This window comes from Lingula anatina, chromosome 7 (assembly GCF_051362555.1).
Source record: "Lingula anatina isolate TDL-2025a chromosome 7, LinAna3.0, whole genome shotgun sequence".
NCBI classification, from domain to species: domain Eukaryota; kingdom Metazoa; phylum Brachiopoda; class Lingulata; order Lingulida; family Lingulidae; genus Lingula; species Lingula anatina.
Window position 1 is genome coordinate 8,868,360 of NC_141773.1, and position 15,504 is coordinate 8,883,863.

At 35.1% G+C, this 15,504-nt stretch overlaps 1 protein-coding gene across 10 annotated transcripts in view; it reads left to right on the forward strand.

Annotated features, from left to right (window-relative positions):
- LOC106174618 (peptidyl-prolyl cis-trans isomerase G) overlaps positions 1-15,504 on the forward strand; it is an 84,476-nt gene that overhangs the window by 29,334 nt on the left and 39,638 nt on the right. For 6 of the 10 annotated variants that reach the window (XM_087018517.1, XM_087018520.1, XM_087018521.1 and 3 more), the window contains 4 exons: positions 2,034-2,141; positions 7,466-7,510; positions 9,689-9,776; positions 15,216-15,245. In XM_087018517.1, the coding sequence (XP_086874643.1) occupies positions 2,034-2,141; positions 7,466-7,510; positions 9,689-9,776; positions 15,216-15,245 (271 nt within the window). The remainder of the gene's footprint in view (positions 1-2,033; positions 2,142-7,465; positions 7,511-9,688; positions 9,777-15,215; positions 15,246-15,504) is intronic. The other 4 variants (XM_087018523.1, XM_087018527.1, XM_087018522.1 and 1 more) reach the window with 3 other exon arrangements.

Here is a 15,504-nt window from a genome sequence, read left to right on the forward strand (position 1 = left end):
GTCTTCTGGGTCTTCCAGAAGATGGTCATATTTTCAACTTTACATGATGGGTATCTAATTTCTTCTGTTGGAAGACAGTCAGAAAAGGAGGATGGATCAGCAAAGATAATATGGAAGACTCTTAGAAAATACCTCTGGATCCATGCTTTGTCTTCTGTGGCAGGGAACACAAAGATTTTTTTGCTAGAACCTTCAGTGCATAAGAAACTGACTTCCACTTTGCCATCTTCAGTCTCATGGGTGACCTGACCTTAGAATTGCTTTACTCCTTTCCTGGCTGCAAATTCCACAATGACAAAATTTCCCTGGTGAAGCTGAGCTGTGCCTTGACTGACATAGTCATTGTGTGGATGTGCAGGCAGATCAAATTCCACAGTCATGTGAACAAGTTTAGCATCTGAAGGGGGTGGCTGGTACTGAGAATTGGTTGACACAAGAACATGTCCACGGGGCTAGGGCTGAAGCTGGGGGAAGTGTTGAATTTTGGAACAGATGGACAGTTTTCCCAATGACTGCTGAGGGCGCTGTAGCTTCTACAATATCTGCTGCAGACAGGTACATTACATTGACATTGGGGCACAATTCTTTGCCAGCCAAATAAAATTGAAATTGATTTGACTGGTGGCTCCGTCTGACAAGTAATGGACTTTGCTGAATGATTGCTGATGTTGGAGGTCTTCGAGAATGGCCTTATTACAAGCGAAGAGGAAGACAGACTGTTATGGTGCATATCATCAGATACCACAACATATGGGCGGAGCTGGAGGTCTCCTTTAGACTGTTCTAAACCATGCACATGCAGTGAACAGAGTGACCTGCTCACAACTCGATGAGGTCTGTCTTAAATGATAAATATATGAGGTCTGTCTTAAATGATAAATATATGTGATATCATATATTATATTTATTTTATGTCAACACCAAATCACTGATAGTCAAGCTAGCTAATAATCAGTAATGGTTAATGAATTACCCAGTAATTAAGAGTTGCAAAAGAAAAAATAGAAATGCAACACAACAGAACACTAGAAAATGATTCATTTTAAGATGAAAACCTTGTGTTTCACATCTGTCAGAAAATGTCCCCTCAGAGATAGAAAATGTCCCATCAGAGATAATGATAAAATGTGGCAATAAATTCACTGTATCTGTTTTAATTTTCTAATTTTTAGCTATAATCATTACTAATCATTATTTAAAAGAGGATTTTAAGTTTCATTGATACAACTTAACAGATGTGGAAAATTTGAAAACATTTCAAAGTCAAATATCTCTAATGGGATACACCACTCCTAGTGCTAAATAATTTTTTTACTCAAAATAAGTGATAGGTGGCCGTTTTCTATGTTAAACTATTACTTCTGATTAGTTTAACATATTTGGATGATAAAAACTAGAAAAAACAACCTAATATCTGACTCAGGCCAATATGACCATGTGTCCCATCAGAGATGAAATTTTTTCTCCTTATGTTGACATAGGACAAAACACTTTGAAAAGTGCCCTGCGTGCTCAACCAGATCTCAGTTTAGCCCTCCCTCTGACAGATTACATATTCCGAATCAGCTTGAAAACTCGCTGGACATAAGGACGATACAGGATTTTTTTTATCGGACTGAGATTTAACTTGTCAGGCATGTCTGATGGTCTAATCCCTTTAGTAAAGTCTGTAAGTGTCTGCGTCTTTTGCATAATGACACAAAAATTTTTTTTCTGAAGCATATGCCCGTGGTCATATTGCCTCCATGCCGTGTTATTTCTGAATTAGAATTATGTGTGAGTATACTATCCATGTTCACAGTGAATTAGAAACAGATTTTTACTTAAAACTTACTCCATTCATTTGAGAAGTAAATGTTACTAAGGTTAAGTCCATGAGTGGGGTTTCAAAATATATCTTATTATTGATTTTTGAATGTTTATTATAAGTATTATTTATTGCTGCATGGCAAACATGCTAACATTGGAGGGGACATCCATTTCTTCAGAAGTCACTGTTTGATACACCACCAGTTTTTTTCCCCCAATTTCAGGAGAAAAAGGCAGTGCTTCAAAGAGTGGGAAATCTCTCCACTACCAAGGTTCACCTTTCCACAGAATTGTCAAAGATTTTATGATCCAATCTGGAGATTTTGTCAATGGTAAGTATATTTTTATGTACAAACACAATACGTGGAAAACTGTTTTATCTTTTGGCTTAAAACCAACAGAACTGATGAATATTCATGAAGCACAGGTCATGTTAACAAATCAGCATGATCAGGCCATATATCAAAAGTTATGCTGTCTATTCGCTTTTTTCAGCATATGTACAAAACTGATAACATAATAAGTGGAAAACTGCTTTTCCTTTTGGCTTGAAACTTACAGAACTGATGAATGTGCATAAAATACAGGTCAAGTTCCAAAATAGCGTGATTGGGCCATTTTTTTCAAAAGTTTTTTTTTTTTTTCAGCATATATGCAACAATGATAACATGTTAAATGGAAAACCATTTTACTATTCAGCTTGAAATTTACAGAACCGATGCATATTTAAAAAATGGAAGTGGAGTTTGAAAATCAGCATGATCAGGCCATTTTTTCAAAAGTTATACTGTTATATATATGCAACACAGGAATACCAATAGGCCTATAGTCTTGAAAATTGTGCTCCAAATATTATATCAGAAATGTCAAACTATCATGAAGTGTAATATATTTTTCAGTCAGCAAAAGAAAAGATGATTGTTTTCTCTTACACCAAGTACTTGAGAAAAATGAAACATTTTGACAATTGTTCTAGGGAACAAGTAGTATTTGCCATGACACAAAACTCCTTGAGTTACAGTTTAAAGATTTATAAAAGCATCCTGACGCCATGTCTAATTTATCATGACTGAACCACTACAAAATTTATCGGAATGCGGTATAAAAATTAAAATAAGATGACCTGGAACATACATTACCTTTTATTTTTGGAACATACGTTACCGTTTAGGGCTCTTTGCATAATGTAAAAGACATGGTAAAAATTAAAATTTGAATTTAAATTGAGACAAGCATTGATTTTTGTTCTATACACATTTATTTTTTAAAAAATTGAATACAACTTTGAATTCATTCATTTTTATTTTTTTTTTTGACACTTCAGCATGTGAAATGCACCTCTACATTGGGTTTGGGTGAAAAGTGTACTTTTGACATTTTCGTCATCTTAACAAAATTGTTACTTGATTATATGAAAAAGATGGTAAATTTGTTATCATGTATTGTGCAGGGATGGATCTAGGCAGCACCATTAGCCCCTATTTTTAAAGAATGTCCCACAAGAAACACTTAACTGCGCCCACAATGTCCCCCTTAAATCAAGTGACATCAATTTAGCAAGTCGTGTCCAAATTATGTGTTCAAAAATTGACCTGATTTATGCTCTCGCCAATATTGTGTTTATAGAACAGCAAACACCATCTGACTCTCGCGCTTTCAGACACCCTGAATCGTCTACCATGATTGGTTGAATTGAGCGTTTGACGTCATTCTTTGTTGTTATTGACCAATCAAAATGACAGTATCTCTCAAATCATCTAGCAGAGTGACATTGCTTGGAAAGTGCATCTCTTGACAGCATGGGGGACAGCCTAGAATCTGAGTTTGAAGAACTGCAAAAAGCAAAAAGAAAGTGAAAATTCCAACAAGAATAATTAAACAAATATACCTGGATAGAGTTAGAAGATGGCAAGAAATTTTGCGCTGTTTGTAGGAAGGGTACTTTCAGAAATGCACTCACCAAGGGTGCGACTAATTTCAAAATGTCAACTCTCACAAGACATGCAGAATCACCATAAACAAGCCATAATCGCGAATGCAGTGAGCAATATGAGACACGTGTTGGAAAGGCAGTTGTCAAACAAAGACAGGCCCTGGTGGCTGCATTAAAAACCATATATTTTTGGCCAAGCAGAAATGCAAGAGTCCATTGCAGCTGTAATCAAATCAGACATTGATGCGACACTTAGTGACGTGGATTTTATCAGTGTCGTGGTAGAGGAGTCTACTGACATAACTGAGCACAAAACGCTCAATTTATGCCAGGTGTGCATCAGAAGTAAACAAGGTCTCAGACTTATGCTAACTGTAAAGTACCGTTGTCAGAATGATACTTCAGCTCGGGAGCCACTGAGCCTCCGTTAAGTGGACTTTAAACAAACCGGAAGTATGATTATTTAAATTGGCCAAAATTTTAAGTATTTACAGGGTGTCAGAAACTGTGGGATATCTCAGCTTAGAAGGCACCCAAAGTATCAAAATATGTATTTTCATTTTAAGAAATAAATATTACATCTGACAGTATCCGCATTTAGTTGATGTACAACTGATTTTCACTCAAATCAAGAGTTTACTTGTTTTTTTTTATGTACAGACACAGATGTGTCTGTACATATTGCCATCGCCTGCTTCTGTCGTCGTCGTCGTCGTCGTTGCCGTGCACTTTCAGCGTTGACACGATAAGTGGAAGACAGTTTTACTTTTTGGCTTTATATTTATAGAGCTGATGAATATTCATAAAACGCAGGTCAAGTTCGAAAAATCAGCATGATTGGGCCATTATTGTAGAAGTTATGCTATTTTTTCACTTTTCAGCATACATGCAACACCGTTAACACATTTCAAGGAAAACCGATAGGCTTGTTGTCATGAAACTCACAGGAGTAATCAATCTTACTAAACGCATGTCAAGTTCGAAAATAGGCATGTTCGGGCCACTATTTTAGTAGTTATGTTTTTTTTTCTTTTTTCAGCATATATGCAACACTGTAAACACAATACAAGAAAAATAGATAGGCCAATTGTCATTAAACTCACAGGAGTGGTCAATCTTACTAAAACGCAGGTTGAGTTTAAAAATCAGCATAATCAGGCCATTTTTTTAAAGAAATGCCGTTTTTTCACATTTCCTCAGATTCAATTCTTAGGCATGTTAACAGTCTCATAATTATGTACAGACACAGATGTATCTGTACATATTGCCATCACCTGCGTCTGTCATCGCCATCGCCGATGCCGATGCTGGCGCGGTGCACTTTCCTTGTAAACATGATTAGTGGAGGGCAGTTTTACTTTTGGGCTTTATATTTACAGAGCTGATGAATATTCATAAAACGCAGGTCAAGTTCGAAAATCAGCATGATCGGGCCATTATTGTAGAAGTCATGCTTTTTTTCACTTTTCAGCATATTTCACATATTGGCATTTTCAAGGTGTGACTTTGAAGTTCTACATGCTTGGAGACCCATGCTAGTCACATTTTCTGAAAATCCATGATACGTATATTTTATTATTAAAAATTGACGGTCATTATGCTGTTAACCAATACGTAATATTGCATCAGAATAGAAGAAAAAAATTATGGGTGCTGCTGCCATTATGACCATTATGGGAAAACCATGTTACTTATAATTGCCAAATGTTCAAAAAAGAAATGCAGGACTAAAATGCAGCCTGGGTTGGAAAAGTAGTCTAATTGGCTTCTTTTTCTGGAAGTTAAACATTTTCAAAGTGTGAACTTGAACTCCCATGGGCCGAAAGCCTTATGCTTGTTACACATTTTACTTACATTGGTATTATCTGTTGAGCATAATTAAAATTTGATGTTGAATTTGCAGTTTAACACAATGTACTTTTGCATCAGAATTGACAGTAGCCTATTTTGTGCATAGTTATTTCCTGCTTTTTGTCTGTACATTTGATGGCTTTGCTGCCTTGTCTAGTTTTATGTTTTCCTTTTTAATTTTTTTCTCAAACACTGGCATTTGTGACCTATTTTCTGCATCTTTATTTTCTGTTTTTTGTCTATACATTTGACAGCTTTGCTGCCTTGTTTTTGTTTTCCATATGAATGTACTTACTCCAGCTCCAGCTGCTGGTAAAGTACCTGGAGGCAATATCGCCTCTCTGATTCTCTAGTTGTAAAAGTGAATTTTGACGTTTTCTGCATCTTAACAATTGTATAAATTTCTTATATAAAATGCTGGTAAATCTGTTATCGTGTATTGTGTCATAACGTGTCAAAAATGAAAATAAACTCACATCGGTGCAGTTTGTCAGATTCAATCCCTCACTATGTTCAGAATCTCAGAATGGAGCAAATTAGACATTTAAATTGTTTTATTGATATTTATCCCATCTTAATAAAATTTTAGTTTATCATTTAAAAATGAAATTAAATTGTGTATTATGTAATAAGTGATAAAAATGAAAATAATACATTTCAGTACTTGTGTACATATTGGCATTTTTAAAGTGTTACTTTGAATTTCCATGGGCCTGAAGCCCTTTGTTAGTCACATTTTGTAGATAACTATGTCCTCTGCAGTCCATAATTTAAAATTGGTGATAAGAAGCTGTTAAGTGTTATGTAACATTGCATCAAAATTGATAAAAATATTTTGTGTACTGCCACTACAAACGCTCTAAAAGGAAAACTATGTTACTTATTATTTTGTAACTTTTATGAATGAGGGCAAATCAACTTCAATGCATTATTTTTCTTGGTTGTTGTCTGTACATTTGACAGCTTTGCTGCCCTGTTTTACAAAGGCACTGGTAACTTCTGCCATGACACCATGTATTTTGAATCTCGTGTCATTGTTTGCGAAAATAAATGTCAATTACCACCTGTGAGTGATTGATTTTCGCACATGTGCACAGAAAAAACATGCAAAGTGAAAAAACATTTCAATATAAATGTTTAAACTGTTGTTTCACAATCAATTTCCATTGTAATGTCTACACTATACGCTTGCCTCTGAACGGTATAACCTAAAGCGCCCCAACACATGCAAACGGATCTCATCTAAGGATGAAATTCTTATTACAAGAAAGAATTAAAAATTTATAGTTATTATTTTATTAAATATTGTGTAATATCACATGAAAAATGAAAAAATGGGGCTGTATCATCATTAAACACCCTGAGCTTAAAAAATTACTCGAAAAAAATTCTTCTTTATAAGATACCATTGCTGTTTCTAGTTACCCTTGACCAGATTAATTAGGCCACTTTAATTTAAAGCCTGCACTCAATGACTTATTGAATAATTGAGCTAATAAATGTGAAAGAGTCGAGACATGATTTGTTGAAATGTGGACCAGTCAAAGATTATGGAGATATATTGTGCTATACCAATAAAAAATCTCATTGGACAAAAATGTTCTAGACTTTTATCCAATCGGTGTTTTTACCAAACTCTGGTGAAAAATCTTGAGAACGTGGATTCGATAAGCTGAATAAACTAGGTCAAATGATTCTGGTCAGAGGTAACTCGATATATGGTTCATATATATATGGTTCACCATTTTAGCTGCTTACATGTCATTCTATCAGTTTTATCTTTTTTTCTGTACATGAGGCAGGTGTGATTCCTTGTATTGTAATTGGTATGGATCGTTTCTTTGTCAACTGATGTTTGCTCTTATGTTTTAGGCAATGGAACTGGAGGGGAGTCTATCTATGGAGGGACCTTTCCTGGTAATATGTCTTATCTTTAAAGAAGGTTTTGAAAATTTGAATTGAAAAATCATATGATTAAAGATACAAAGTCATAATTTTTGCCACAAACCCTACAAAATGCCACCGTATATAATGAAGAGAAATACCAAACGACATTTTAATGGGTCGTAAATCTTATTGGCTTTTAGCATCGGTCTATTGCCCCTGCTTTGAGTTGAATAAAGCCAAGTTGTGTCCTCAACCAATGACAATAATTGTATAAAATTGAATTATAATTGACAAAAAATGTATTTTGGATCATTATTTCCTGCCTTGTGTCCGTGCATTTGATGGTTTTGCTGCCTTGTTAGATGTTTTATTAGCTGATATAGTGAAGAGGGCTGATAAACTTGTCTCTTTCATTTATCCATTATATATGTTTTTCTTTAAAAAATGTTAAGAAGACCCTTTCATTGAATGCCATTAACAGGCCTGGACATAGTATTTTTCCTAAATGTTTGATGACAAGATATGCAAATAACAAACAGTTTATATACAGTGAGATGAGTTTGAACCATTCTTAAATCTCAGCTTTGTATTATCTGTAGTGTCTTGTCCAAAAGACATTCATGAGGTGTTATGTATATGTTCAGACAGAGTTGTGCTATTTCAATAAGTATGTTGCAATGCACAATGGTGAAAATAAAATGTGAAATACTCTAAAACTAACATGGATATGCCCATGGTCACTACTGAACTTGAATAGGAAGTCATATATTGGCATCTTAACTGTGACCTTGAATTTCACCTACTTTTCCAAAGCAATTGCTTTATTTTTATGTACAGACACAGATGTGTGTGTATACATATAGCTGTCACCTGCATCTGTCGTCGCCGTCTGCATCATCGTCGCTGTGCACTTTCACCGATAACACGATAAGTGGAAAACTGTTTTACGGGTACCTTTTGTCTTAAAACTTAGGATGAATATTCGTAATATGCAGGTCGCGTTTTAAAATCAGCTTGATCAGACCATTTATTCAAAAGTTATGTTGTTTTTTCACTTTTTTCAGCATATATGCAATAGCGATAACACAATAAGTAGAAAAATGTACCTTTGGGCTTTAAACTTACGAAACTGATGAATATTCAGAATATTCAGGATGAGCTTGAAAATCAGCATGATCGGGCCATTTTGTTAAAATATATGCTGTTTTTTCGCTTGTTACAGCATATATGCCACACTGATAACACGATAAGTGGAAAATCCTTTTACTTTTAGCTTTAAACTTACAGAACTGATGTACATTCATAAAATACAGGTTGAGTTAAAAAATCAGCTTGATCAGACCATTTTAACAAAAGTTATACTGTTTTTTCCTTTTTTCAGCATATAAATGCAACATTGATAACACATTTCAAGGAAAACTGATAGGCCTATTGTCTTGCAACTCACAGGAGTGATCAATCTTACTAATATACAAATTAAGTTCAAAAGTAAGCTTGATCGATTAAGTTATACTGAAGTAATGCCTTTCTTTGTATGTATCAAGTTTTTTCCTCAGATTTTTAAAATTCTTACCCATGTTAACAGTCTGATCATTGACCTAATTAGGTATGTAAAAGTGTTCTTTTGACATTTTCTGCATCTTAACAATATTGTTATGTGATTATTTAAAAATGACGGTAAACCTGTTATCGTATATTGTATAATAAAGTATCAAAAATGGAATGAACTCATATCATTGCATTTTGTCAGATTCAACTGTGAACTTGAACTCTCATGGGCCTGAAGCTTTATGCTTTTACTTTCATCAGTATTATCTGTTGTGCATAATTAAAATTTGTTGACTCTGCAGTTAAGCATGTATTATTGCATCAGAATCCTATTTTGTGCATTATTATTTTCTGCTTTTTGTCTGTACATTAGGCAGCTTTGCTGCCTTGTTTTGTTTTCCAAACGAAACTGCAGCTGGTGGCACAATACCCGGAGGCAGTATCGCCTCTCTGATCCTTAAGTTGATTTTAAGAGATAATTCCATGCAGTACAATTATTTGGCATGGTACAATTATGGATTTTTGGACATTTTTCCACATGGTGCAATTATTCAGACTGTGCAGTGATTAATGTTTGGACAATTTCCACATTACAATTATTTGGACAGTTCAGTTATTTGAAACTTGATAGTAATTGTAGAATGCATTTATCTTTTTCAGATGAAAATTTCATCATCAAGCATGACCGTCCCTTTCTTCTGTCCATGGCAAACCGTGGTAAAGATACCAATGGATCGCAATTCTTTATGTGAGTATTTGAAAATGTAATCTTAAACCAAAAAGGCTATTTTTCCCTTAGAAGAAATATCTCGTATTGTAATTGAAGGTGTACATTATCTCATCGTTTTAGAAATTAAAATACTTAAGTGCTGTAATACTGTAAAGTGAGTTTGTTTGTCTGTTTGCAATATTATGCAAAAGTTTTGGACGAATTATTATTAGTATTATTATTATTATTATTATTATTATTATTATTTTCGGTAAAATTTTCAAATGGAAACTATATATATATATAACTATTAGCATATAACTATTTGCATAGCTTATCCTCAAATTTGTAACTTGAAGGAATTCATGTAAATTGAAAAGAACCATTGAAAATGTAACATGTAATAAGTGTTATTAGTACCACCAGCGTGTACGCTGGCGGTACTCATGGTTTTAGTCCCGATCCATCTCGTACAGCTCCGCCGGCTCCTGCGGCTCCGCAGGATGACGTGGGATACAAGTCACTGTTACCGCTTCTCCTCCTAGACCGCAAGGACCTGTATCCTCATCTCTTGGATTTAGGTCACATATAATCTCAACTTGAACCCCCAGGTTTTTTTGTCTCAGTTGCTGCATTGGCCTGGTTGTGATGCTCGTTGAAACGCACCCTTGTCAAAATTTTTGAAAATTCAATGCTAAATATCTCCCAAACTGATGGAATTATGGGAAAAATTTCTACAGATGGCTGACCGAAAGTCATATGTGGAGATTTTAAATATGCCCTTGGATTTGACCCTTGACCTTTATTTCAAGGTCAAATGGGCCAAAATTAAAAAAAAAAAAACGAAATTTTTTACGAAAAAAAATTATTTGCGCTGATATTCAGAAACCACACAGACCTAACCAATAATATTATTGGAAAATGTTACCCTTCGGGTCATCTTTCATCACCGTGAATTTGGGGTCAATCGGTGCATTTTGACAGGAGTAGCGGCCATAAATTACCGAAACTGAAAACTGTCTCTAATTCGGGAACCGTTAATGCTAGAGACCCATTTTGTAAAGCATGTAAAGCCCAACACTGCTTGTGGTCTCTGTTTTTTTGTATTCCATACGGTTTTCGAATTATGCTGTAGCAAAAAGTATATTGTGGTGGTGAAGGCAAAATGTGCAGTACGGTAATGTATAATAAATTTTGAACCCCGGGTAAATAAAACATAAGGCTTGGCGAGGCAGACAATTTCTGGTGAAAAATGACATCTGGCCCCGTATGCACAAAACATCTTAAGTTGAGAATTCCCCAAATATCTCCTCAACTTTAAGGTACCTCATTGGGTCTCTTAAGTGGAAATTTTGTCCTTAGATTCAGTGACTGTACAACACAGTGGCATTCATTTGCGCTAGTCAAAGCTGTACAGCAACATTATTTCTCTATAGCTCTTATTATTGCTGTTTATCGTGAAGAAGTGGATGAACTGGAAAGGGCAGTCGCAAGACCAAGAATATTTCGGGACTGCGAAAATCCTTCATAGAGAGTTCCACTGGGTATTTACGTTACCTGTGAGTCACTTTCTATTTCCCAAGATGCATGAAATGTTGATAATATTTAGCGTAATCCACGACGAACTCCATTCCTGTGACCCCCTCCCCCAAAATGGGACCGTCTTCATTAACATGTGGTTTGCGCTATGCTGGAGCAGACCAGATAAAACCAGTCTCTCATTTCTGCATGTGCTCAATTCTCACGTCAAATTATAAATGCACCTGTTTTGTGAAAATTATGGCAAGTAAATGCTTTTTTTACGTTCGGGTTGTATCAGTGGGGTTTTCAATATGCACCGTGGTTTGTGCACAGCGAGAGTATATAAGTAAGAAAATCGGAAGAATGCCAGCAAAATACTGTATGTCTATCGGCACAGGTATTTTGCCTTTTCTCAATATGTTTTTATATGACATGCTTTTTAAATAAAATACTTAATAGTAATTTGAAGTTACACTGATTTCCGTTTGAGTACCAGTTGGTATTCTTCGATACGGGTGATTGAATTTTCTTCGGAAGTACGTACGTCTATGCCTCGACGCTGAGCAAGCCTTGCGGGTTGAAAACAACTGATCTCAGACTGGTAAAAAATTTCAATTCGGTTGATTTCAGTTGTCATATTAAAATTCAAATAGGGCGTACGTAGATCACATAACTAGTTTAAGTCCACTAAAGCTACCAGTTTCAAATATAAGTGACAGGCCTTTGTTTACAACACCTGTCTCCGGGGAAATACTCGTCCCACTTGTGAAGCGCATCATGAAAGTGATCGTAGGTGAGGGAAATATATAATTAAAAATTATAATTGTCGTCTTTTTTAATGTTAAGTAATGTTAGCACATATTGTACACAGCAAAATAAGATCTCCGGAGGATAAAACATGCCTGAAACACATGTTAGGCGAAAATTGCAGCTTATCTTGCGTAACACTTCCGGTAAAATGCAATACTTCTGGAAAGATGGACATTTGGGAGATGCCCCTAACAATCCGACGATATCAAAGGTTTCCATTTGCTGTATTTTAATCAATTCGACCAAACTGACATTTCCATGAAATTAATTAATTAATCTTGGTCGAATTGTTTGGCATATTACCGTATACAATTAACATAGGTATTTAATATGTGCATACGTAGGGTCAATAGTGAAATTAATAATTAAAATTAATATTAATATTATGAATTACATGCCACAATTTTTCATCACAGATAACACTTGAAATATGTAAGTCTATGACATGTAAATGGCCATAGTCATGAAATAAGTATATGCTGGGCTTATTTCTTTTTTAGGGCCCATGAAAAAATCATCCCCCGCCGCATTACTTTTTCTGCTCACATAAAAAAATTATAATGTAAATTTACCCCATCAAATGTGCACCTCATGCACAAAAACAGACTCTCCCTGTACTAAGAGTGCCTCTCACTGCAATTTATGTTACTAGCTTTGCTCATGGTACGTTCCATGTTTTAGTGTATGTAATGACGGTCCTGAGGGCATCGTTGGTTAAATTCAATGTGTTTTTGTATGAGCAAAAAGTACGCCCTACTGAATCACTTCTTGTAGGTGACAATGATGGTAAACTAATATTTTTTATGGCCGATAGGGGAGATGGGTGCACATGTATCAGCCAATAGAGATAAAACCTTTTGATTAAAATGTAATTATGTCACTGGATTATTATTATTAGTGTTGGGTCTGGGGATTGGATGACATGCCTCTTTTTCTGTCAGAGTATGAAGAATACTAGGCCTACACAAGAAGTTACAACTTCTTGGCCTACACAATTGATATCTCAACTCTTCTAATAATAACTGATAAGCCTATCATATCCAAGTAAAGGATTCCTTCAAACATGGATTCCCCCAGGAATTCCCCAGTGTGAGCTATTGTAACAGGTAATTCTGTTGGTCAATGCACAGGCTAAACATAGCTAAACACATAAGAGAAATCCTACAGAGTTGAGGAAATTCCTATTATTTGAGAAAATTCTTGGCTTAGGAAATTCTTAAGGTACTTTGTGCATACCACTTAAGGGGTTTCCTCAGCTAAGAATTTTCTTATGAAGTTAAGGAGAATTTTTAACTTAAGATAAGGATTTTTTGTGCATGCGGGGCCTGAAACTTCTGAGCACCTCCCATTTCAAGAATTTCAACCAAATTGACCTTTTCTTTATTTTAATTAATTTTTCTGTAGGAAATTTATGGCACATTATTGTAACTCCAAAATTGTAACATTAAGTCCCTTAAATCTCTAAAACTGGCAGAGATGGGTCCATAGTTACTATTAAAGTTGAATAGGAAATCACATACTGGCAATTTACTGTGACCTTAAAATTGACCTTTGACCTACTTTTCACCATGAACTGAATTTTGCTAATTTCTTTCCCTTTTATCTCCAAAACTGGCAGAGATAGGTCCATAGTTACTATTGAACTTGAATAGGAAGTCATATACTGGCAATCTAAGTGTGACCCTGAAATTGACCTTTGACCTACTTTTCATCATGAATTGAACTTTGCAAATTTTTGTCATATACTGGCAATCTAAGTGTGACCTTAAAATTGACCTTTGACCTACTTTTTACCATAAACTGAACTTTGCAAATTTTTGTTCCCTTTTATCTCCAACACTGGCAAAGATACGCATAGTTACTTTTGAATTTGAATAGAAAGCCATTAGAGGCAATTTACTATGACCTTAAAATTGACCTTTGACCTACTTTTCACCATGAACTGAACTTTGCAAATTTTCGTTCCCTTTTATCACCAAAACTGGCAGAGATAGGTCCATAGTTACTAGTAAAGTTGAATAGGAAGTCATATACCGGCACTTCACTGTGATCTTAAAATTGACCTTTGACCTACTTTTTACCATGAACTGAACTTTGCAAATTTTCGTTCCCTTTTATCTCCAATACTGGCAAAGATACACCCATAGTTACTATTGAATTTGAATAGAAAGTCATTACAGGCAATTTACTGTGACCTTAAAATTGACCTTTGAGCTACTTTCCATCATGAATTGAACTTTGCAAATTTTGGTTCCCTTTTATCTCCAAAACTGGCAGAGATAGGTCCATAGTTACTATTGAACTTGAATAGGAAGTCATATACTGGCAATTTACTGTGACCTTAAAATTTACCTTTGACCTACTTTTTGCCATAAACTGAACTTTGCAAATTTTCGTTCCTTTTTATCTCCAATACTGGCAAAGATACGCCCATAGTTACTATTGAATTTGAGTAGGAAGTAATACACTGGCAATCTGTGACCTTGAAATTAATCTTTGACCAACTTTTTTATGATGAACTGCTTTTTGCATGTTTTCTGGCCTTTAAATCTGCAAAATTGGCAAAGAAATGCCCATGGTTACTTTTGAACTTGAATAGAAATTCATATACTATGATATTGAAATTGACCTTTGACCTACTTTTTCACCATGAACTGAGCTTTGCATATTTTCTTGCCCCTCATATCTTCAAAACTAGCAGAGATGTGCCTGTTGTTGCCCCTAGGTTTTCTCTTTTGTCAGCATATATGCACCACTGACAACACATTTCAAGGGAAACCAATAGGCCTTTTGTCTACAGAATTGCAGGAGTGATCAATGGTAGGAAAATGCAAGACAATTCGAAAATCTGCTTGATTGTTCCATTTTTAGTTATTTTATTTATTTATTTATTTTTTTGCATATTTTGAAAACTCTTGTTGATTGTATTTTATAGAGCTTGTCAAGCACAAGACTGGTGGTGGTGTCCCCTTTTTTTTTTTTGGGGGGGGGGGGTCCATACGAATGCGCTTACTCCAGCTGGTGGTACAATATCTGGAGGCGGTATCGCCTCTCTGATCCTCTAGTTTTTAGTTTAGATTTACATATTTTTGTATATGTACTTGGTTTGTTCTCTTCCAATGTGTTGTTTCCATTACTTTCCAATAGATTGACAAAGCCTGCTCCTCATTTAGATGGGTAAGTTCATTTGTCCAACCATTAATTATTTTTAATCTGATTATCATTGGTGTAATCTATGATCAGTTGGTAACTGTAAAGTATTGTAGCAAGTGAGTGAAACAATTAGTGAGACACAGATACTGTTACTGACACCTGTGTCATTTATTATCTTGGGCAAGTAAACTTTAAAGTTAAGGCAAAACAAGCTCTATCAAGGCTCTCTCTCCCTATTGTTGCAGACCATGTAATTTTTTGCTATTAAGAAAGAGAATTTTTA